At 36.9% G+C, this 25,113-nt stretch overlaps 1 protein-coding gene across 2 annotated transcripts in view; it reads right to left on the reverse strand.

Moving 5' to 3' along the window:
* Positions 1–535: 535 nt before the first annotated feature.
* The window catches only part of cachd1 (cache domain containing 1), a 78,082-nt gene continuing 53,504 nt past the window's right edge, over positions 536–25,113 (reverse strand). The window contains exons 7-28 of one of the 2 annotated variants that reach the window (XM_089134204.1): positions 24,850–25,066; positions 22,146–22,295; positions 20,992–21,225; positions 20,871–20,927; positions 20,078–20,227; positions 18,898–19,021; positions 18,692–18,809; positions 18,099–18,267; positions 17,052–17,194; positions 16,643–16,824; positions 16,288–16,398; positions 15,211–15,333; positions 13,202–13,301; positions 12,442–12,558; positions 11,987–12,147; positions 10,369–10,455; positions 9,593–9,709; positions 9,021–9,172; positions 8,585–8,746; positions 7,028–7,105; positions 4,657–4,758; positions 536–1,966 (exon numbers count right to left, since the gene is read on the reverse strand). In XM_089134204.1, the coding sequence (XP_088990330.1) occupies positions 1,719–1,966; positions 4,657–4,758; positions 7,028–7,105; positions 8,585–8,746; positions 9,021–9,172; positions 9,593–9,709; positions 10,369–10,455; positions 11,987–12,147; positions 12,442–12,558; positions 13,202–13,301; positions 15,211–15,333; positions 16,288–16,398; positions 16,643–16,824; positions 17,052–17,194; positions 18,099–18,267; positions 18,692–18,809; positions 18,898–19,021; positions 20,078–20,227; positions 20,871–20,927; positions 20,992–21,225; positions 22,146–22,295; positions 24,850–25,066 (3,102 nt within the window). In that variant the 3' untranslated portion in view covers positions 536–1,718. The remainder of the gene's footprint in view (positions 1,967–4,656; positions 4,759–7,027; positions 7,106–8,584; positions 8,747–9,020; positions 9,173–9,592; positions 9,710–10,368; positions 10,456–11,986; positions 12,148–12,441; positions 12,559–13,201; positions 13,302–15,210; positions 15,334–16,287; positions 16,399–16,642; positions 16,825–17,051; positions 17,195–18,098; positions 18,268–18,691; positions 18,810–18,897; positions 19,022–20,077; positions 20,228–20,870; positions 20,928–20,991; positions 21,226–22,145; positions 22,296–24,849; positions 25,067–25,113) is intronic. The other variant, XM_039691648.2, reaches the window with a different exon arrangement.

The following is a 25,113-nucleotide window of genomic DNA, read 5'->3' on the forward strand; positions in this document are numbered from 1 at the left end:
TTATTAACATCACTGTAATCACTTATTTTGAAATCACAGTATACCATATAATGACCAGATTGATCGCAGCCATATTCAAAATAAAACAGTTTATCACATTAACCCTACAATATATCTGAATATCATCTTTGAAAGTGTTTTATGACCAAATAAAAATGATAGCTGCACATGGACTGAACTTTAAGCACATTCATTAATATGATTCAGCAGTCTCTAAGGTATACTTGCTTAAAACTGTCACTGTAACAGATTGAGTTTGAAATTTCACAGGGACATGGCTGAACAGAACTAATACCAGACTTCTGCATCATGTGAGAAAAGTTGAGGTTTGATCATTTAAGATCACTTGACTCATGATTTTGGCCAAGCTATCTCGTCACAGATAAATTAAAATCATAAACGATTCATTATCCATTTCCCCCACCCAAATCTCAATGCGATTTACTGTAAGATCATATGCAGGAAAAAAATCCACAGCTCCCATGAAACCAACTCAATAAACACCGAACAAAATAAAACACTTCTGACGAGGATAAAAGATTTGTAGTGTATGACACATTTATAGCTACTTTGTTAAATTTTAGATGTATATACATGGTATATCATTTCATTCTGAAAACAATAGACACAATCCCTCTAAAACCATAGGAGCACAATGTCTATATCCGTAGACAGGCAGTTGAGTAAAAGTGCACATGGGTCTAGAAGGATCTGAAAAATAACATGGCATTCCATCAATACTGACTAATGACTTTTTAAAAAAATCGACAACATTAATGGAGACGATCACACATCCATCGCATTCACAAACAATAACGTACACAAGCACCAACACATGCACACTCAGTTTCTTTCTCTCTTGTACACCAAATGTAAAATAATCAGGCAGACAGAAACACGACGAAATTTCTCACACACACACAAAGTAGCAGGACTGAGCATAATCTCTCTCCCAGTCATCTTTTAAAAAAATGCAAATATCCTGCACTGGGTTTGTGGCCCAGAACACCTTGGTCACATTGCACAGTGTCTTGGAATTCACCATCATGTCATACCGTCAGAAAAACAAACAAACCAGAGAGTGACAGCTCATCAGAACACAACACTTTTTCACGTCTCCTTGATGTGCAGCACAGGCATTCGTGTCTATTGTTCCTTGAAATGCTTTGTTTACTCTCTCCACAAGAAATTCTCATGGCATGTGTGAGACTCAAATGTGCCATGAATCGAATCCTTCAAGGCTGCTACGCAGTCAAAACGAGGACAGAAAAACCAGAGCCGGGTTCAAAAATGGGCTCCACAGGCCAAGTAGAAAGCTGACAAATTCAGTCAGTCAATTTCTCTTTTCTCCCCATTCATTTATCTCCATCTCCACTCCTGTTAAATAAATAGTAGAAAAATAATCCTTTCATCTTCATTGTTTCTTGGAAAAATAGAAAGAAAAAACAAAAGAAAAAAAAAAACAAAAACAAGGAGCTTTGTATTGTATGCACCTGCCAAATCCACTCCCTAATGAGGGAGGGTCAAACGTTCACCCACATGGTCACTAAGCACACCATCCACCATGCCCAGGGAGAGCTAGGAGTTCAGGTTCTCTCCTAGTTTTGGAGGATACAGAGCCTGACTGGAGGGCTGGCTGATGTTGGGGGTGGTGGATGAAGATATCAGTGGCATTAAGGCAGGGTAGGCGGGTCGTTTGGGGTCAAGGGTGGGCCGGATCAGCACTCGGCGTCTACACTGTGCACGGTGACTGCCGCCTGGAGATGGTGCGTGTGCAAGTGCAGGGGGTGGTGTGTGTGGGGGTGCCGATAGGGATGGAACTTATGGCTGAGAAGAGCGGCTGTCTGTGGAGGAGTGTCTAGGTCGAGGTCCTCGTCGTGATTACCCACGTCAACGCCCGCTGACAGAGGATCGTTGTTGCCTGGCGGGTTCTCGCTGTCCTCCTGAGGGCTCATGGTGCTGTAACCTACATAGAAATCCATATGGAATCACAATCAATATTTTCTGAAGCTACAGTATAAATTAACTTTGAATCTAAAATGTTCTACTAGTATAGCAAACAGCTTCTTGTAGAAACTCCTGATCGAAATCATGAGCACTTAAGTCCCTCGTTAAACTAATCATCTTAATGAATCATAATCCATTCTAATCTCATACTCTTTGCATGGAAAAACCAACATAATCGACATAATCTCTTTTTCCCATAAGAATTATACAAAAACCTGTAATTAAAATCTGACTCATGACAGAGTAATATTTTAAAAACAGCAATGTTGTATAATATTACTACAATTTACAGTTACTGTTTTTAATAACACATTTTGAAATGTAATTTATTTCTGTGATGGTAATGGTGAATTTTCAGCATCATTACCCCAGTCTTCAGTATCACATGATCCTTCAGAAATCATTCTGTTACGCTGATTTGCAGCTCAAGAAACATTTCTTATTAATATCTTATAAAGCTGAAAAGAATTTCAAAAGAACACAATTTTTTATCAATCAATAATTTGTTTTATCTTTGGCATCCTTGTCCAATAAAGCATTCATGTGGTTTTTTTTTTATCTTACTGACCCATAACTATATATATATATATATATATATATACAGTATATATATATATATATATATATACATATATATATATATACACACACACATATATATATATATATATATATATATATATACACATATACACACACACACACACATATATATATATATATATATATATATATATACACACACACACATACACATACATATATACATACATAGTAGTGGCCAAAAGTGATGACATTTGTTATATTTTGTGATATTACAGATTTTGTAAGCATATTTCATAGTTGAGCTTGGTAGGTGAGTCAAACAAAATAATAACTGATTATGTTCTTGTCAATGTATGATTTTTCCTGTGAGCCTTTTGTTTTTCTATGCATTGTTTATGCATAGTAAAATAAAACCTCTAGCTGTAGTTTACAAACAAATTTGTCAGATAAATAAATGCTCTTCCCTCATATTTAAAAAATATAAAATATTTTCCTTATATTTTGATGGTTTAATCAAACTTGCAGGGTCATTAAAGACACATTCCTCCTCTGGACATTAGTTTTGGCTACTAATTGTATATAACAGTAACTACACAAACACTATGAAAAATAAATATATTGGATCGGGGATACAAATATTGTTTTAACTAGTGCAATACAATATAATATTTATAAAAAAAAACCTATCTGATATAAATGCATTGATACAGTAGCAGAAACGATTATAACATTTATGAAGTTGTTGTGCAGAGTAATGGCAGTAGTCCAAAGAGGCAGTTTTGCATTGAGGAACAATATCCTGATGCCTACTTCCTACTACACCTATTATTATACAAGCAGTTTTAAATATCTAAAAAAATATTTCTACAAAAATAAATAAAATGTGATTAAAAACTTGATGGAGAGAAATATCAACTTAAAATAATGATGTTGAATGTTATTTGTCAACTACATAAATGAAATGTTGTTTAGACAACAATGCAAACGATACAATGAAGAACATAAAATGCTGAAGCAAATAACAGATTAGACATTTTCTGGAGATTAAATGTATGGTGGGAAAGAATCTGGCAATGCCTACTAAAACTTTTGTAATTAATGAAATGATGGTATAGTACTACAAAGAGCACAAAAAAAACTTGTCCTGCTGTCAAGTGGCCAAACGTCCAGCCACATTTGACATTTGAAATAGGATCGGAGGTGAATAGAAAGGTCAAAAACCTTATGATCCTGACACTTTGATCAATGTTTGCATGAGCCGCCTCAGAGCGGATCTGGAATCAGTTTCGAAAACTCTGCAGTGAGAATGAAACAGCTGGGAGACTGATTCTGGATCAGGATATTTCCCAAAACATATCAAAAAGCCAAGCACTCAAACAAGTACTAAATAGCATCTTCCTGGCAGTAAACGCATCTCTGTTTAGAGAAATTCAGCGAGAACTCGTACATCTACGTTGCTCCTGGCGAAAACTCTGTGTTGGTGGAGCGGTAATGAGTCAGAGCGCACAGGAAAAAGCTTCCCGCATACACACACTCAAAAGCCAAATCGATATTGCTTTAAAACGACCCCTTAAGCTGGATGACTGAGCAGGCGGTGGGAGGCGATCTTTAACCCTGCCAAATAAAAATACAGGGAAGAATCTTCTGTACTTGGTCTTTGCCACCTCTAACTGTTCTCGCATCTCTCAATCTACCTACTTTGCTGTCTTTCTTCCTCCGGTTTTCTCACTGCACTTCTCCTTGTGGAATAGGGCTGCCCTTTCTCCTCTTGCTGGTAACACAATGATCTCCAGAAAGCCTCATCCCTGAGGAGCGGCAGATTTAGCCTGCACTGTAGACTCTGTGTAACCCAAGCCTGGAGCCGCCAATGAAATGCATGCTGAACACAAGCATATACGCTGAGCTCCTGGGGTAGGCTTTGCTTTATTTCAATCATAATAAAACTCACAATATATTTTCAGGTGAGAAATGTGATGGTGATGCTTTTGAATTTTTCCTATGACCCTTGTTTCAAAAGGATCTTTTCAAACCTATTAATATCCCTTTTTCCTTTAGAGTTTAAGGGAAGAGTGCACAGACACACACACGAGCATGTGCGCTTACCGTGGTCACTTTCTGTCCCTGACCGGCCCCAGTATCTCCGCCGCCGTTCTGGACTGTGCGTGTGCCTCTCAATAACAGCAGCAATAAATCGAGTGTTACTAACTGGAGAGAGAGAGAGAGAAAGAGCCAAACGGTCATATAAGAATAAAACACTTGGGTCTGAGGCTGACCAGCAAGAGTACAGGAAATTTAAAAGGCAATAACACACTTGAAGATATTTCTCATATAAAAGGTTATACTGAGGTAAACAATGAGGAAAAACCAAAAATATGTCTAACTCAGACTTTCAAAGCACCATATCACACCACTGTGTGCATATTTTGTGCACTGTATGTTAATTCCATTACATAAACAGTACAGTGTGTTAAAGTACCAATCAAACTGCCTGGTTTTGGTTGAGGTTCATGCATCATGGATTTTTAATTCAGGTCAGGTTGGTATTTAATACAAAATGTTTTCATTATAAATAGTTTGGGTAACACTAAAAAACCAACAATTTTTGCATATTAATCTATTACATTTCAAGCTCTATTAATTAATATTAATGTATAATAAACAAACATAATTGATCAGTGAACAACGGTATATTTTAAAATGACCTGCTCAAGGTTATTAAAGGAATAGTTCACTTAAAAAAAAAAAACTTTTGCTGATAATTTACTCACCCCCATGTCTTTCAAGATATCCATGTCTTTCTTTCTTCAGTCGAAAAGAAATTGAGTATATTGAGAATATGATTTTTCTCCATGTAATGCACTTTATTGGTAACCAAACGGTTCAAGGTCCAAAAGACGGTGCGAACTGTTCAAAGGGCTTTATACGACACCAGACGATGAATAAGGGTCTTAAAAAAACAACAACCACAAATTTTAAGCTTTATAAGCTCTGTGATGTGCGTTCGTGACTCTCCTGTTCGAACTCGTTTATCAAAATGAACGAATCTTTGAACGAATCTAACTTTGCTTTTTTTTTTTTTTTAAATGAGCGATTGTTTCACTTGATAAGACCATTATTCATCGTCTGGTGTCGTTTAAAGCCCTTTGAACAGTTTGCACCGTCTTTTGGACCTTGAACCGTTTGGTTCCCACTGAAGTGCATTATATGGAAAAAAAATCCAGGCATGTTTCCTTAACCTTAATTTCTTTTCGACAGAAGAAAGAATGACATGAACAACTTGGATGACATGGGGGTGACTAAATTATCAGCAAAAGTTTTTTCAGAAAACTGAAAACTGTTGCCAAACAATTTTAGGTCTTTCCTTGATTTTAAGGGAATATTTTGGATTTAATTCCCGAAGTTAAACTCAATCTACACCCTCTTTGGCATAATGTTGATTCATAATTTGGTAACACTTTAGTTTAGGGTCCAATTCTCACTATTAACTAGTTGCTTATTAGGATGCATATTACTAGGATATTGGCTGTTTATTAGTACTTATAAAGCACATAATAATGCCTTATTCTACATGACCATATTCTACATATTTTACAATACCTACTATCTTACTAACAGCTACTAAGGAGTAAATAGAAGTTTGTGGAGCCAAAAGCCATAGTTAATAGTAATTTAATAGTGACAATTGGACCATTAACTGAAGTGTATAATAATTTTATGGGTAGCAAACTAAACCTCACTTTGTAAAAAAAAAAAAAAAACCTCCAATAAAATAAATGCACAAACAATTATGCACGTACACTAGTTGTCCTATAGACTTCCATCGGAAGTAACTTTCTGTGTATGTTTTGTCTGTTTTCACAAACTGAGTCGATAGTATGAGCATTAGTACAATTTTTTCCTCATTTACACTGATAATCAGGATTATATCCATACTAATAGTTACTCATTCATTTAGATTTCTTACAGTTATGCATAATATTTCATAATATACGTTTCTTACAGTTACGCATGCAGAGCACAAAATCGAATTAAAACGACTCTGTGATGTAAATCAGATGGTATTGAAAAAGATTCTGATTACAGAATGTGCAACAGAACAAGAAAGACGATCACGAACACATTATCGTATTGTCACTAAAGATGAGACCAATTACGACATCAGACTAACCCACATGGCTGTTTGAGGCAATTATCAAACAACAATGACACAGTACCATTGTGAGCATGAATGCTCGCTTTTTACTCTAGGAGACTAAATCAGCACACCATACACAAAGAATTCAAGGATTATCATTCATTTGGTGTCTGATGCACTGAATCAGTGAAAAACAGCATTAATGGTACTAAGTATAATACTGCAGATTTGATGTACATAAAAACCCTCAGTGTAATTATTAATGCAAAAATGGGCATGAATGTGTCGCCTGTGCTCATTTGTGTGCGTTTGTGCCACACAGGCAGGCGGGTATCTTACTTATTCCTCTGTCTTCGTGACTGTCTTCATCACGGTCATCCCGCTCGTTGTCCAGGTTGGACATCCGCACAGACATCTCTGATGAAATAGAGAGAGGGAGACCAGACAGGTAGAGAAGAAGAATAAGACAGATGAAGCAATCTTGAACACATTTGATGTAATATATCTTTGTCTTCTCTTTTGGTCCACAGTTTTTTTTTTTTTTTAAATAATAATTTGCCAAGGAAACAAATTCAAGGGAATATAACATTCTCGTCTATTCAATTACAATAAAGTAGACTCTCTCAGACAGTTCATGTAACTGCAAATAAAAACCCGGTTTAAATTGCATCACACCAAAAGTTATGAATCCTACAGTAGTCGTGCACATATAGAGGTGGAATCGGGAGCATAAGGGAGAAACTGCAAAGGAAGAGGGAATTAAACTATTTAAATTACTTTTATATCCTTCTAAGGTCCTTTTAGCAGTCAGCTTTAGTATCTCATTTGCACAGGGAGTAGCACACATTAAAAGTAAGTGCACTCAATGATTGTCCCTCATTAAAGTGAGTTTTACTTGCTCTGCCTCTAAAACGACTTTTCTTTTCAGACTGACATCACTAGACTCTTTGTCAAGAGATCACTTGTCACCTTCTAATCAATTCTCGACTTAAAAGCCTACATTTTTAAACCCTGAATATCCTGTTTCACTCTGAATATGTTGCATTTTGGAAGTAACATTGGTTGTAAGGGCTGTGTCATGTTGACTTTGATTCAAAGTCATCATTAACATTCTTTTCTTATCCAATGCTATTGTAAAACCTAACAATCAAATTTGCTAAATGAAAAAAAAGTGAATTTTACTAAAATATTACTTAAACTTAATTGTAATTGTTTCAACTACACAAGTATTTAAGTGGAATTATAGTTTAATTTAACATTATGTGGAATCAAATGGAATAAGTGGACTCATAAACATTGCAATAAGCAATAAGCATAAGCAATCGTTTTCCAAAATGGTTTGAATTACCTTAAAGGAGTAGTTCACTTATCAAAAAGCTTTTGCTGATAATTTAGTCACCCCCATGTCATCCAAGATGTCCATGTCATTCTTTCTTCAGTCGAAAAGAAATTAAGGGTTTTGATGAAAACATTCCAGCATTTTTCTCTGTATAATGCACTTCAGTGGGAACCAAACGGTTCAAGGTCCAAAAGACACTTTCAGTACAAACTGCAAACTGTTCAAAGGGCTTTAAACGATTCCAGACGATGAATAAGGGTCTTATCAAGCGAAACGATCGCTCATTTAAAAAATAAATAACAAAGTTTAAGTTTTATAAGCTCAAATGCTCACCTTGCTCTGTTCTGTGATGCACGTTTGTGACTCTCCTGTTCGAACTCGTTAATCAAAATGAACGCATCTTTTTCCGAGTCATTTGGTTCATTCAACGAACGAAACGAAAAAGATACGTTAATTTTGTAAATTGTCAGCAAAAGTTTTTTCAAAAGTGAACTACTCCTTGGATTTTACAGTGCAAACTATTGAAGTAAAATAAAACTTAAAGTGTCCAGACTCACCCTGTGCGGCCAGCGGGGACATGTGCTGATGGCTGCGACGGTGGATCTGGTGCCTGTAGGCATACACAGCCAACACCAGCACCATAATGCATCCCATAATCCCTCCTGCTACTGGCCCCACGGGCGCACTCTTGATCATGTTCAGCGAAGCCAACTCCTCGTCTGCACAGAGTCAAGTAGTACAAAAATAATTATATAATGAAATGAAATAATCAAATACAGCATACACGCCAGCAAAAATCCTCAAGGTACAATGTGTGACTCATAAAGTCAGTGTACGTCAAACGTCTGTGCATATTTGTCTAAAAAAGCAAAACTATAATAAAAAGAAAGAAATGAACTAGTTCCCTCTGCTATTTACCAACAAATGCTATTATAAGCATAAAATATATATTAATAAAATCCAATAAGTGTGACTTCAGCAGTAGGAGCTTACCTATAATGCCCAGTCCATCCACATAAGGACTCTTGGCACCCACTATCCCTCCAAAACATTCCTTCTGCAGTGCACAGTAAGGCTTATCCAGGTGGGTCTTTCCATCGCTGTCCACCATACACCACTCACAGTCCAGAACCCCAAAACAGTCACTGAAACCCAGAACATAGACAAATAAATAAATATATATATATTTATAATTTATTTATATTATATATTTATTTATGTATGTATGTATGTATATATTTTGTATGTATTCATTTTTGGGTGAACTAACCCTTTAAGATTACATGCATCTATTTTTTTTTATTTCAATAAGTTGTGAATATGCATATTTAACATCTAGTCACACAAAACACAGTTTTGTTTTTTTGAGTCTACAATGAACAAAGCAAGCAAATCATTAAAACGCATAACTCATCATCAATCTTTAATATTAGCAGATGTTGACTGATCTTGAGCAACACATGCTTTTTGTTCTGGTCAGCAAAGGTTGCGAATAAGTGAAATGAGAATCAGTATTACTATGTTTCTGGTCAGGCTGATCCTAACTGATACAGTATATAGCGTACCTGCTGGTGAAGCGCTGACTGCATCTGGTGTTGATGCACTGAGGCAGAGTATCCTGTAGACTGGGCTCAATTACAGTCAAAGACAAAGGCTCCTGGTGCACGTCGCAGCTTGGGTTTCTGCACACACACAGAGTAGTAAGGCAAGCTGAGTCAGTTAGGATCTAAATACAACGTGGAACTCATTAAACTCAAAGCTATTTGTAATTACTAACAGTCTGGCAACAATGTTGTTCTGTAGATAAATGACTTGCAACAGACAACAATATTTATTGTTGCACAATAATACCCAGCTTTCTTCGGTAAAGTACAGATTTATTAGTATTCAATTGAACATATTTTCACTAAATGAACAGATGGCACAGTGATAGAAAGGTAAATGCTTTGAGATCTCTCAGCTGGGAATAATGCGACAAACCTGAACGTGTCTAAATGTCTATTGAGGAACAATTCTGAGCTGAACGGCTAATTCAGGACACAGGTGGCTGGATATCTATTCATCGTGACAAACAAGAACTTGGTGAATTGACAGGCAGAAGTGCGTGCGTGTGTGTGTGTGTGACTAAGTGCGATTCATTCCAGTGCATGCTGATGAGAATCTCATGTGGTCCAGTCAGTGATTAATTTATGGATCATATGTCTATGCAGTCTATTCTCTAAGCACTTAAGGGGCAACCTTTACATCCAAACACATTGCGTACATGTAACACGGTTTAAAACAGGCTTAATGTCTTTCTAGAAAGAATGCAAGAGTGTCCTGAAGAGCAGCAGTTGTTTACCTGTTCTCAGCGTTGGTGAGGTTGCCAGTACATTCGTTCACCTCTAGAGGGCATTCACAGGGGCACTCACATTCATTTTGCTCCATTCTGTGGAAGATAGGAATATACTGAGGAAGTCTGTTTGAAGGCCTTTTAACCTGGAACTATCAACTTGACTATTATTTATGGCGACAAAGAACTCATAAAAGCTTATTTTTTGAGTAGTGTGGCTTTTAGTCTAAGTCTATCACCTTTGAAGCAACCTCCTAAAAAGTTGATGGAAATGTTTTTAGCAGTATTTCTGACAATAACCTGTCTGACAACAAAAAAAGTGCAATCAAATGTTCATGGTTCATGACGGTAACCATAGACTGTAAAAAACAGATGGACCTCACGTTTCCGCTTTCTTTCACTGTAGAAAAATGAAGCCAAAAAAATCCCAGTAATGGTTGTTGCCGATTACTTTGTTCGGAGCCCGAGTCTGGTGGTATCAAGGTCCCATCCAGACTCAATAGCAAGCACAGCTGTCAATCATGATGTAACACCCTGTTTTTATAGCATAAAACAAACTAAAACCAAACTTATTGGCAAAATTAACACTTGAACATACATCTGCATGTTAAGAACTACCTTAAATGACAGAAACAATCAGAACAGACAGAATTTTTTTTTTTTTTTTTTTTTTTTGAAATGTCATATTTCCTAAACATTGGATATTTTTAGTTCGGCTCAGGTCCCATTCGATTACATGGCGGGGTTTATGACCTATACTGCAGCCAGCCACCAGGCGGCGATCAAAATGCTTTGACTTCACTTTGCAGGACTTGAGTAGCACACTTGACTGTAGCTAAAGCCTATTGGCAATTGCCAAAACGTATTAACCTTTCAATGTGTCCAACCTTAACTTCCAGTTTCTAGGAAATACACTAACACAGGATGGAAAACTCAAACCATTTCAGTGGGTCCTTAAATATGAGAATGGGGGAATATAAGTATAGACAGGTACAATGATGTAATGAAATATTTTTGTATTTAATTTAATTGGCTATAACATTTCTATTACAAACTTCTTGTATTTTCATTATATAACACACACACAATAAATAAATACCATTCAAATATTTTGGGTCAGTACTTTTTTTTTTTAATTATTATTTTTTAGCAACAATGTAATTAATTGATTAAACTTTTTTTTATGTTGTTGCAAAAGTTTTCTATTTCAAATAAATTCCTCTGAAATGAAAAAAAAAAATTGCATCAGGATTTCCACAAAAAATTAAGCAGAACAACTGTTTTTTTTAACCTTGATAATAATAATGTTTCTTGAGCACCAAATCAGCATATTAAAATGATTTCTGAAGGATCATGTGACACTGAAGACTGGAGTAATGACTGCTAAAAATGTAGCATTTCCATCACAGATACATTATATTTTACAAAGCATTCAAATAAAGTTAACCGTTATTTCACAATATTACCTTTTTTTATCAAATAAATGCAGCCTTGATGCAGACGTTTAACAACATTTAAAAAAATCTTACTGATCCCAAACTTTTGAACGGTAGTATAAATGAATAAATGAAGCTATGCCTTAACATTTACATAAATGAATAAGAGTTCTGCAGAAGTTAAACATTACCTGTGGCAGTTAAGACAGAGCCGATCCACAGTACTGCAAGCACAGAAGGCCAGTGAATCACAGGTCTCATTCACAATGCCAGCAAACGCATTGGTTCCTGGGATACGGGTGAGCCGGTACTTTGAGCAATGACTGCCATGCACTAGGTTTGTCAGATCACCCTTAAAAATCACAAACACACAGAAAAACATCAACGAATTATTTGATTTCATAAGTTGCTCACTCTAAGCATACCTTTTCTGAATAAAATAGCACAACTTTGTTCATTTGAAATTAATTAATATACTATAAAGCTTATTTGTTATAGCTGCTATTAAAATAACCTCCACTAGGTGGCAGCCAAACATCATTAAAATAAGAAACAGACAAACGTATTGTAAACAGGACGTGATTGTCCCTTAAAACAGGATTTACAGCAGCTTTATATGACATTATTTATATGTAACTCCACTCACCACAATGCTGGTGTTGAACTTGTAGAAACGCTGCACGGTACGATCACTGAAACTGTTACACAGGTTCTTCTTCACAAAGTTGGGGTGGTTAAGAATGTCATTGGCCACTAGAGGCTCCTAAAGTCAAGCAAAACAGGAAAAGCAGATGAACTCAAGAAGCTTGCTTTATTATTCAGTTCCATTACCAATTATTGAATATAATATGGCTAAAAAAATAAATAAAAAAAAACTACTTTTCTCAGGGCAAAAAAAAAAAAAAAAAAAAATCTAAAAAAAAAAAGCCTCCAAAAAGCCTATTTTCTTGTTAAAGAGAGGTAAAGTTGGGCCTATTTTCTATTTTCTAGGATCTATGGGATTAATATCCTGCCATGATTCAAAACTGAAAATAAAGTTCTGAAAGGTTGAAACTAGCCATACAATAATAAGTACTGTAATAAGTTTCGCCCTTTTGAACCTCAGTTTTCAAAAATTTTCAAAACTTTTTCACACTAGTTTTCAGATCACCATTTAATGTTTTAAATCTGGAAAACAAACTATACACTGGGAGAACAGTGACAAATTCGAAACTCTGAAAAAGTTGCAGTTCTGAAGAAGGAAATCTTTTTATTTTTAATTAATTTAATTTTTTACATTTTGCAAGCTTGCTAATCTTATTTTTCGATCTTGCAAAACAAAAACTTAGTTTCAACCTTTCAGAACTTAATTTTCAGATTTGAATCATGGCAGGATATTAATCCCATTGAGATCAACAGTTCCCAACCTTATGAGTAATATGTTGCTGTTCTGCAGGAGCGTGGCCCTTCGGATCGATTAGGGTTGGATGGGCCACCAGATATCCTCGGTCCTCCATGATAAAACACCTACACATATACACACAAATCATATATATATACAGTATATGACCAAGACAAACAGGATCAAGCAACCAGAGCCTGTACAAACATCCAAGATGACATTTAGAGGGGAAAGGTGGAAGGAAACAGTAGATGGCTTCCTGTATGTTCATAGAGTACCATCTGCAGTTCAGAACATTATTGTGTGGCACACTGAGGCATTCCACTTCACTAATCCGGTTTAATGACCATAGCACACTGAGGCCTCCACGGCACAGACAGATAAAGAGACAGAGAGAGCGTGAAGAGGGACAAAGAGAGAGACGAACTGGTAGAAATGGAGTTAAGAAGAAAGAAAAAGGGAGGGAAGAGAGGAATGAGAGGGAAGGGTAAAAGAGAGAGAAAAGAAGGGGGCACTGGCACCTAACATAACAGGATGTGTCTGGAATGCAGCCCGTAATCAGCTTATCTCCCTTTGTGTCTTTCAGTCAGTCCTGAAAATCGTACTCCGTTTCTTCCATGGCATGTTTATATTGCATCAGTATGGTTTATCGTCCGTGCTTGCAGAGGCAAGCATTACTATTGATAATTCTTAAGGCTAAAACATTGTGCTGCAGACATAAATGCTACCGCAAATTGTATGGCTTATTGAGGAGGTGTGCCTTTTTTTTAAGAGATTGGACATGGAAAATAAAAAACATGCAAAAAATCCCTTAGACTTGCATTATAAGGCATATATATATATGGTAGAACCAGCCATTGGAAACTTGGACAAAGTTCACAGTAGAGGTTTAGTGAATACATACATCAGATTTCCATTTTGAATATGATATACTCATGAAATCAATTATAGTTAAAAGCAATAATAGAGATATATTCAAAGCCCCCTCCCCCTTTTTTAATTGACAAAAATAGGGAGCGTCTATAGATTAAAATAAGAAACTGCATTATAGTTAAAAAAATCATAAAAAATAATTCAATTATAGAATTGTAGAAATTCAGGTGAATTTAATTTAGAAGTATCTTGATGTTTGGGTTTTTTTTTTGTTTTTGTTTTTTTTAGAAAAAAACATTAAAGTCATCTTAAACTTTGTTCCCCGGGTTGAGAACCACTGATCTAAATAATATATTTAAATATGCAAATATTAAATATTCAAAAACTGCATCTAAAATTAGACAGGCAATAAATAAAATATATTGGAAATGTTACATTTTTTATTTTATATTTTAATTAACACTATTCATACAACATTCTCTCTCTCTCTCTTAAAATGTAAAGTAGTGTAACCGTTAACATCATAATACAGTATAAAGGTCTGTCGCACAAGAGATGAGCTCACTGATGTAATCAGTCTGCCATTTTTCCCCGGCTATTATTCCTGGTCAGATGCTTTCATATATATATTTGTTTTTAAATATTTAGTAGTGCATCCCTTTTAACTTTGCACTAATTTCTTCTGCAACTAGGATATGATAAGCAACCACCTAGCAATAACGTCACCATGACAACAACCACAACATCTTAGTATTGTTGCTGCGACGTTTGCATGGGCAAGCACCACTCAATACTATTAGATAAATAAAAAATAAGTATCATTGTTCCAGTCTTTATATTTTTCCCTTCTTATATCTCCCCTCTCTCTATGTTCACCCTTCCCTCACTGTTTCTTGATCCCTATCTCAGATCTTTCTCATTCCATCCCCTTCTATCATAAAAGAGAGAGCTTAGAATCATGCAGAGAAGACTAAGTGAATGCCTCTTTTCCAACAGAAGCAAATCTGATTAGTTTCATTTGAAAGAGCTTTAAAGAGCCTCTGTGGGGCATTGATAGCTTCAGGCACTACGCTGGACACCACTGGGGTCTTGGCAGGCACTAGAGAGTTTGAGAAGAACCCAACAGAAATGAGATGGGGGTTGGCGGTGGGAAGCCCTTACCGGATTTTGTTGCCCTTGTCTTGGTTGCAGATGGGCAGAAGATCAAGCAGAACTTTGTAGAAGTAGCGCAGAGTGAAGTCAATGCCCATAACCGCTACAGTGTAACCAGAGGCCATTTGGGAACTGGAAAAGGAGGCAGATAAGTGTGTTGAACAATACGAAGGATGAAGAGATCTACAATATCATGGGTCACCGCAATGGAGCTTTATATCAGATCACACACTCCATAGTCACATTTCCTCCTCTTAAGAGAGAACTGATTGAGAAACATGGAGGGAAAACCAACTTTATCTACACCAGACATTCTGGAACACTGCCAGTTTCAAACAGCTTCATCATATCTCTAAACACACATGACTATACACACACACACTGTACCAAGCAAAAAGCTGACAGTTGTTTTTCAATAGCAACAGGTACTCTTACGTACTATATATGCTATGCAATCTTCAACTAGGCAGTAAAAAAATGTGATATTTAAGAAAAAGTGACAAAATTTATTGCACAATTAATTTGCTTATAGTTTATTATCATATTATGACAAAGAATGCTAGTTTAGATGTAAAACATTTTGCATCTCTCATGGCGTGTGAGGTCTGAATGTGTGTAAAATGAGATTTGATATGGAATACAAAAAAGACTGTGTTCACATAAAGTTATTGTATGACTTCAGAGGACTTGTTACAAAGCGCACAAGACATGGACTACTTTTATGATAGTATAGTGCTCTATTTTAGTCATTTTAAGAGTTTGACAGTGTAAAGCATCAGCCATTTCACTGTAGGGAAAAGCATACATCTTGAGAATGATTAAAGGACGATAACATTTAAATTTTATGGTTGAACTATTTACATATTTAAATCTCTATGTTTGTATTATCGGGTATAAAGTTTGATTACATACTAATGTCTGAATGAGCAAAAAGAAATGAATGTCCATTCATTCAATAAATAATTGCTAGTTTAATACATAAAATCATGTGTTTAACCCAGTGGCTCTTCAACACATGTTCCCACACCCCCATAGAGTTGAGAACCACTAGATCTAAACATGAAATTTAACCCTTAAACAACAGACCTTGAGGCATGGATGGTGTGGCTAATGGTGACCACATAACCCGCCCCACCAACATCCAGGTAGGGTCCAGTAAAAGTGATGAGACCAGGATTGGCTACAGCATGTAGGTACCTAAAAGCCAACAAGGTCAATGGTTAAACCACATTTTAAACAGAAATTTACGAATTTATCAAATTTTAGGATCATACAATCTTTGGTCTGAAAAATATACCATCATTTGAGGTGTGTGGACGGCAGCACATGAACTCAAAATAACTCATTGACAGTTTGCTAAGCTTTAGTCAACAGACTGAGAACTGTTCACCAGTGTCCCACTAGGAGTTTGAAGACCTCTATCCTGAGGCTCAAATCTTACCATCGCCTCCTGGTGGGATCGAAGGCTTTGTCCATGAGCGAACCGGGGTAAATCCGCAGCACCCCATTGGGCGTTGCTATGTAACGCCTCACAATGTAGCAGTTGAGGCTGCTCATCTCCATAAGACTCATCCATTCATCTGTCACGTGACTGGTGGCCATCACCTCATTCCTCACAGAAGACTGGAAGACCAAAAGAGGGGGGTGTTAAATAATTCTACTTTTCTGAGAATCACATAGGGTGGTGCACTGCATTTCCATAATGGAAAAGCAGAATTAAAGAGGAGAGGAACACTGCCAACTAACAGCTGCCAATAAGGACTGAGAAACTAACCATGATTGAGTAATTCCCTGGTTGGCTACGAAACATGTATTGCTGAGATGGGCAGTAAGTGAGTGTTTGTGTGTACCTTAAGGCCCGGGTTGGCTATGAGCCGGGTGTTGTCACTCAGGTAAGCAGTGTAGTGCTCCACCATGCGCTTGGTCTCCGGCTGACTCAAGTGCTCATATGGAGAGGAGAAACTACCAGCAGACAACATCACCGTGGGACTCTCTGAGAAAAAAAAAAAAGGTGATGAATCAGTTCTGCAGTTTAATTATATTAGCCCCTAACCAAACCATTATTAATCAGGACATATCCTATTAATAATAGTCACTAAAGTAAAGGAAAAAAAGTACACTATAGTTTATGGAGGGGGGAAGAAATGATCACTTTTAATCAGCAAGAGATAAAAGGCTTTTACATTGTTACAGAGAAAAATGCATTGTAATAAAAAAAAAACAGCCTTAGAGTAAAAAGAAATAAAAATTACTAAATTAAAAATTAATGAACTAAATGTACTTCCTGTAGGCTAATGGTTAGGAATAGGGTTTGGTTTGGGATTAGTTGTGTGTAATTATGCATAACTTGTATTTATTACTACAGTAACTACATGTAATGTGTAACAATGATGAATCAAAATAAAGTGTTACAAAATTAACTTGTTGCAAGCGTGCAAAAAAATGTCCAATCTGGATATGATTTATAAATAAATTATCTTTAAATAAGACATGAGAAATGCAAGCTCTGCATGGCACATGTCCAAACAACTATGAGAATACCATACACTAGTTTTTTTTTCTTCCGTAAATTAAGAAAGTGAAGGCCTAGTATGATAACCCACACTCGAAATTTGTACTCTGCATTTAACCCATCCAAGTTAGTGCACAAACATAGAACACACTGCAAACCGTGGACACACACCCAGAGCAGTGGGCAGTCATTTTTGCTGTGGTGCCCTGGGAGCAATTGGGGGTTAGGTGCCTTGCTCAAGGGCACCTTAGTCATTTTCTGTATTGAGAAACGAGCCTGCAACCTCCGGGTTACCAGTCTGACTCTAGCCATGACTGCTAAGAGAAATACCAAGATTTTTTTACACAATATGTAAAGCTTAAGTTGATGTTTAGTCTGAGCTTACCAACTGTAGCGAGCTGTTTAAAGTGGAGGCAGGAGCTGGGTTGCCCCAGCAGATCCAGACGGTGGTACAGGAGTTTGCTGCTGGGTGCCGTGTTCAGATTTTTCAGTTGCTTCACCGGGATCTCTGGCTGAACATAAACTATGCACAAAATAAACGAAGTGTCCTGAACCTGCAAATTAGAGATCAAGATAAGAGAAATGAAAGATGTGTACAAAAGAATTCTGTAACAATTTCGTTTAGGGTCCAATTCTCACTATTCACTGTTTATTAGTATGCCTTAGTATGCCTAAGTATTAGTATTATGCCTTATTCTGCATGACTATATTGTACATCCCTTAATCCAACCAATTCCTAAACTTACTGTACTAACTATTAATGAGCAGTAACTATGAGTTTATTGAGGCAAAATTGGTTCACACTGAGAATTGGACCTAAAGATTCTTCTCTAATAAACAACAACAAAAACAAAACATAGAAGAATAAATAAAATGACAAATTAACACTGACCAATAGTAGTATAGTAATTCTACAGTCTAGTTCTCCCTCAGGCTGTTGTAAGCCAACATTTGTGGCCCTATAAAGGAATAGCGTACCAATTTCCAGGCGTAGCTGACATTGTAGGCATCTCGACTGGGATCACGGAGGCGGTTCATGTGCCAAGACAGAGAAGAGTTGACCGGCACAGCAATGACCTGGCTCCCCAGGGGAAGACTAATAAGAAGCAAATAGCATGAGCTTAGCAATCATGCGAATAACACAGCAAACTGTAGCAATAACTGGAAATCCCATGAACACTCACCTGAGGATATTTTGACGTACAGCAGCAAACCCTGGGATGTTCTCATAGTGGATGATGTCCGTATGGAGTGGAGCTTCAGTCATCAGGTATGGACGGGTGAGTGACGGGTGCATGAGGGTGTAGCCTGGAAGATAAGTCCAAAAATTTCAATATTGGTGTGCATCAAAAAACAACAACAGAAACAACATTTTATGACCCTTAGAATTTACAGTATATTATACAATTGCATAATTACATTAAATTAGAAATAAACTTTCTTTTGAAGTTGCAAATGTAATGAATAACTTTTACTTGCAAGCTATTACTATGCTATCTGTTATGACTATACTATGTTTTTTTTAATTGTGGTAGGTGTTAAGAACAATGTGCTAACATTGTGAGGATTGAATCTGCAACCTTTTTAGATAAAAGTCAAGATTATCAACAACTAGGTTACATATACCCTCGAAATTGCATGAAGCTCACATTTTAAAAAGCACTTAGAGGCAGTGCTAACACATCTCTTTACTGAACAGCTGGAGACAGCAGGTGCCACTTCATTATCCCAGTCATTAGGACAGACTGTATACTCTCAGGAACAGATAATAACCATGATTTTATTACATTATGTAACACAACACACCCTTTTAGCGCAAAGTAGCAATTTCTGGTGGGCTTACCTAATTGTTTTAATATATATTAAATGGAGGTTAACAGCTTTGTGAATTCAAAAACACTTATCCCTCCCGGGTGAAGTCATGGAAAAACTAAAAGACGTTGTTTAGAGCTGGATGATGAGTAAATGAAAGCCAACAATATGTAATTTCATTTTTGGTAGGAAGGATTAACAGGTAGAAAAAAAATAAATAATGATCAATGATCATCATCAAGTCTGTTCTCAATGGAAAGGTCAAATCCACAGAGTTTTGCTGTTCCTACTCCAAAAATCTGGCGTGATGTCAGCCATGTTGGCTCAGAACCGCCTAACATGGGACAGCTGATTCACCTAATGGACTGTTAAAAGGTTAATAGCCTTGAGTCCAGTGTTTTTGAGTCACAGAAGAAGACCTCACAATTCAGGATGAAGTAAGAAAGTCAAGCTGAAGCGAAGCAAACAGATTAGCAGTAATTGGTGCATTTTGGCTCATGGAACCACATGGATCTCCACTTAAAACAATTATCACCACTTTCATCTCCCTACCTTTATTGTCTATGAGGAATGTATATGAGGCCAAGGAGTCCTGGTAGTAGGTGACATCCTCCAGTATGTATGCCAGATTCACGTCCACTCCAACTACACCCAACAACAAGTTTGCAAAGTAGCATGGCCGGCTGACGGTCATTATGAAACCTACGAATGGGAAAAAAACAACAACAAAGAAAGTTCCTTTCAGTCTATCCACATGCTGAGAAGTCAAACTATATAAACAGTAATTCATGAAGAAATAGTATTAACTGATGTACACCCCATTGCCAAAACATCAATGATACTTAAAAGTAACAACTAACAAAGTTTTAAGCAGATACGGGTGTGTATTTTTTAACTTTGGGCACATTGTCACAGGCTGATTTTCAAAACAAATAAAAAAAAGACAAACAAATTTCAGCTTTTTTTTCTTTTTACTTTCTTTTTTATATGAAGGTCATTTTAACACGTTCCAGGACAACAACATTTATTTTACCAATTTTAAAATGTCTTAAATCCAAACTATTTTTGATAAAAACATTACTTTTAACATGTAAAATAAAATTAGGACTGTTCCTTATGTGGTGCATTTCCATCACAGCCTAATAAAGTTTGATCAAAATGCAGAAAATTAAATCTAAAATCAAGGCAAATATCACTTTTGAGTGAGCAAACCTTTATTATGCATCATTTCCAATCAAGCTATAATTTCATCAGACTGCATTCCTGTCTATCAGTCCCATAAGAGCATATTCTGCATTTGTGATTTTTGGCTTTACTTATAGTTTGAGCTTAGAGTATATATTACCATGGAAACTTTGTGTTGCAGAGCCATTTCTGCGGAGGTCTTCTGAGTGCATTTGGTCTGTCAGAAGGAATGTTAGTGTGCCAGACATGAGCTTTATGCCAAGTTCGCGATCTTAACTTACCGTCTCCCATCTGGTCTGCATAAGGCAAGCTGAAGGAGGCCACGTCGATCATTCGATTGGGGAGATTGATGTAGAAGCGGCCCACTGTGGTCTCCAGGTTACTGAGCTGATTCAGAACCATCATACTGCCCTTCACGACGGGCAGGGCGGAACGATCTGGAAAGCCGTACTTCATGGAGTTCTGTTCGGCCAGGTCTCGTAAAAAGGCCAGCTCCTTGAGTCCCGTTACCCCATCTGAGGACGGTGATAGAATAGTTCCAATTAAAATAGAAATTTTACTCAAAATGAAAGTGTCTCTTGTGTACTCATTGGGTTTTGTAACAAAGCTAATATCAACCTCTTGCTATTCAAATTTGTCCAGATATCACAGATAATGTATAGGTTTTGCTTCTCCGGCCCATTTGGACTGAATAGAAAGCCATTCATATCCCACATGGATTACTTAACCACAGAGCTAAAAAAATTCACAAAATGGTGGGTTTGGAGCTCTAACAGAAGAAATGGAAGTCAGTCCTTTACTTTTGGAGTAACATTCAATTCTGTTGAACTGTTATTGGACTGGACGTGAATTTCAACACTGTAGTCTATTAATCTGACACTGTGACAGGTTTTAATATGTGAATATAATAAAACTTGTCATAAACGAACCAGACTTCAAATAAACAAGGAAATATAAGTAATTCCCAGTGTGTGTGTCCTTCAGAGCCTCACAAAAACCTAGTCAAAGTAGCATAAACCTCTTCTGCACTGCCAAGCTAATCAATCTGAATCATATGTCTGAGTCATCTAATGCATGAAAAAAGCCTTTCTCACTCTTTCATGTCACTGAGTGGCCCTTTGATGTATTGTCACATTTCTCTTTCTTCTTTTCGATGATCTCGATTTTAATTTTCATGATGCCAAAGTAATGTATGCTAATGGAAGGCTAATACATGCGGGGAGAGGAACAGCTGAGGAGAGCAATATAATGGAGAGAGGTTTCTTACGGTGGACACAAATGCACACACAAAGAGCAGAAGAAAGATGAAGGGGTAAAAACAGCTGAGCATGTTTTGAAAATGCACAAACATGCTCACAGGTGTTCGCTATGAGCCCCACGCTGGCTACGAGACAAAGAGCCAATAAAAAAGCCACACTCCTTGGCGATATCTCACCGTTAATGAGAGCGTAGGTGAGGATCATGACAGAGTTGTTGAGGTGGCGGTTCTCATCTTTTACCATACTCAAGGTTTCTCTCTTTTCTTCCTCAGATTTGTCTCGGGAAGTGATGCCTGATGACAGGTAGATTATCACCATATCGGTGTCTGTGAGGGGGAAGAAAATCAATAATCAATCATATTGAATTTAATAACTGCCATCAAAGCAGAACTTCAGACCAACCACACCTAAATAAAGGAGACCTGGGATAACATGTTTTAATCCGGTAAATATATCTCGGTTCTCAGAATCAATTCTGAGGCACATCATATACTGTGTATATATATATATATATATGAAGAGTTCAGATGCAAAAGCCTCTAAGTGCCATTTGAAATTTTCTTCTAGAATGATCATTTTTATCAAGCTTGTATATTTAAGTTCAGTGATTTCACTTAAATGGCAATGATAATTACCTATTAATTGTTATTTAAGTGAAATTACTGAACTTAAATATACAAGTTTGATAAAAATCATCATTAAAGAAGAAAATTTCAAATGGCATTTAGAGGCTTTGGCATATGAACTCTTCATATATACACACACACACTCACTCACTCACCTAAAGGATGAATAGGAACACCATAATAATACTGTGTTTGACCCTCTTTCGCCATCGGAACTGCCTTAATTCTACGTGGCATTGATTCAACAAGATATTGAAAGGATTCTTTAGAAATGTTGGCTCATGTTGATAGGATAGCATCTTGCAGTTGATGGAGATTTCTGGGATGCATATCCAGGGCACGAAGCTCCTGTTCCACCACATCCCAAAGATGCTCTATTAGGTTGAGATCTGGTGACTGTGGGGGCCATTTTAGTACAGTGAACTTATTGTCATGTTCAAGAAACCAATTTGAAATGATTCGAGCTTTGGGACATGGTGCATTATCCTGCTGGAAGAAGTCATCATAGGATGGGTACATGGTGGCCATAACGGGAAGGACATGGTCAGAAACAATGCTCAGGTAGACCGTGGCATTTAAACGATGCCCAATTGGCACTAAGGGGCCTAAAGTGTGCCAAGAAAACATCCCCCACACCATTACACCACCACCACCAGCCTACACAGTGGTAACAAGGCATGATGGATCCATATTCTCATTCTGTTTACACCAAATTCTGACTCTACCATCTGAATGTCTCAACAGAAATCGAGACTCATCAGACCAGGAAACATTTTTCCAGTCTTCAACTGTCCAATTTTGGTGAGCTCTTGCAAATTGTATCCTCTTTTTCCTATTTGTAGTGAAGATGAGTGGTATCCAGTGGGGTCTTCTGCTGTCATAGCAAATCCCCCTCAAGGTTGTGTGTGTTTTGGCTTCACAAATGCTTTGCTCCATACTTCGGTTGTAACAAGTGGTTATTTTAGTCAAAGTTGCTCTTCTATCAGCTTGAATCAGTCGGCCCATTCTCCTCTGACCTCTAGCATCCACAAGGCATTTTATCCCACAGGACTGGTGAATACTGGATGTTTTTCCCTTTTCATACCATTCTTTGTAAACCCAAGAAATGGTATGTTCATGAAAATCCCAGTAACTGAGCAGATTGTGAAATACTCAGACCAGCCCGTCTGGCACCAACAACAATGCCACGCTCAAAATTGCTTAAATCACCTTTCTTTCCCATTCTGACATTCAGTTTGGAGTTCAGGAGATTGTCTTGACCAGGACCACACCCCTAAATGCATTGAAGCAACTGCCATGTGATTGGTTGATTAGATAATTGCATTAATGAAAAATTGAACAGGTGTTCCTAATAATCCTTTAGGTGAGTGTTTATTATTATTATTATTATTTCTTTTAGATAAATGTGACTTGGGCAGTAAATATTAAAATATCTAAATCAATCACAAACTGGATACATTTTTATAATTTTTTTAATATTTAAAACATTCCCCCCAATAAAATCAATGTGACAACTTGCTTGTGATAAGTTATATATTTTCTGTTAAAATGTCCCTTAATTATATAGTATTTATAAATGGAAAAATCTTTTAATTGTCTTAACTACAACATTTTTGGTCAGGAAATTAGCGCAATTTAAGCAAATGGACTACTTAAAAAGCAATTGCCGTCTCAGAAAAACATCAAAGACAGAATAAAATTTTTGGCAGAACATTGGAAGCCGTTTGTGGAGTGATGAATCAAAACGAAACCCGAGTTGCATGGTAATGCTCCAGATCGGGGTCTTAGAAATCTGGTGAGAAATAATAATAATAAATGCATCTCTACCAAAGAGAAGCATAGAGGAAGAGCTGCCATTGTGAGGGGAGTCTTTTTAGCTGCTGGTTTTAGTGAGCTACTTCACTGTGAAAAGTACATTTATTCTTTGGAGTACAGGAGAATATTTCAGAATAGCTAGCTTTGCACGAATGAAACCTTGTTGTGTAAAGAGGAATGATCAGATGTTATTTTTCAACAAGACAAAGCTCCTGCCAAAATTGCAAACACTAAGTTACTTTATCTAGTATTTGTGCAATCATTGCAAATGTCCTGGCCAGTGATTTCTGATAAAAATGGTTAAGACCATTAAAAGACTACTAAATATTTAGCCATTTGGCCCCGTTTCCTCCTATTTATTCAATGAATGTGCAAGCAAGGTAAACATAACACTAAAAAAATGCATAAAAAGATCCTGTACAAAAACTTGGTCTCTTACTAGTCAGCTGTCTGGAGACATTGCTTGTGTTTCTCAACAACTGAAAGGCTTTCTGGAAGCCCTGTGCATGCTGGGTAGGGCTTTCAGAAGCTTTAATGTTGCTGATGAAGGTGCTCATCTTCCTCTTAGTCTCACTGGTAGCAGGTGAGAGGAAGCTTTTGTAGCACTGATCAAGAGAGCAGGAGCGAACAGTATCTGCTATCGTCAACACTGAGATCTGAGGGGGGAAAAATGGAGGTTGAGTGCTAAAAGAACAAATGTAAT

The sequence above is a fragment of the Pimephales promelas genome, chromosome 8 (genome assembly GCF_988280905.1).
Source record: "Pimephales promelas chromosome 8, fPimPro1.hap1.1, whole genome shotgun sequence".
Lineage (NCBI taxonomy): Eukaryota > Metazoa > Chordata > Actinopteri > Cypriniformes > Leuciscidae > Pimephales > Pimephales promelas.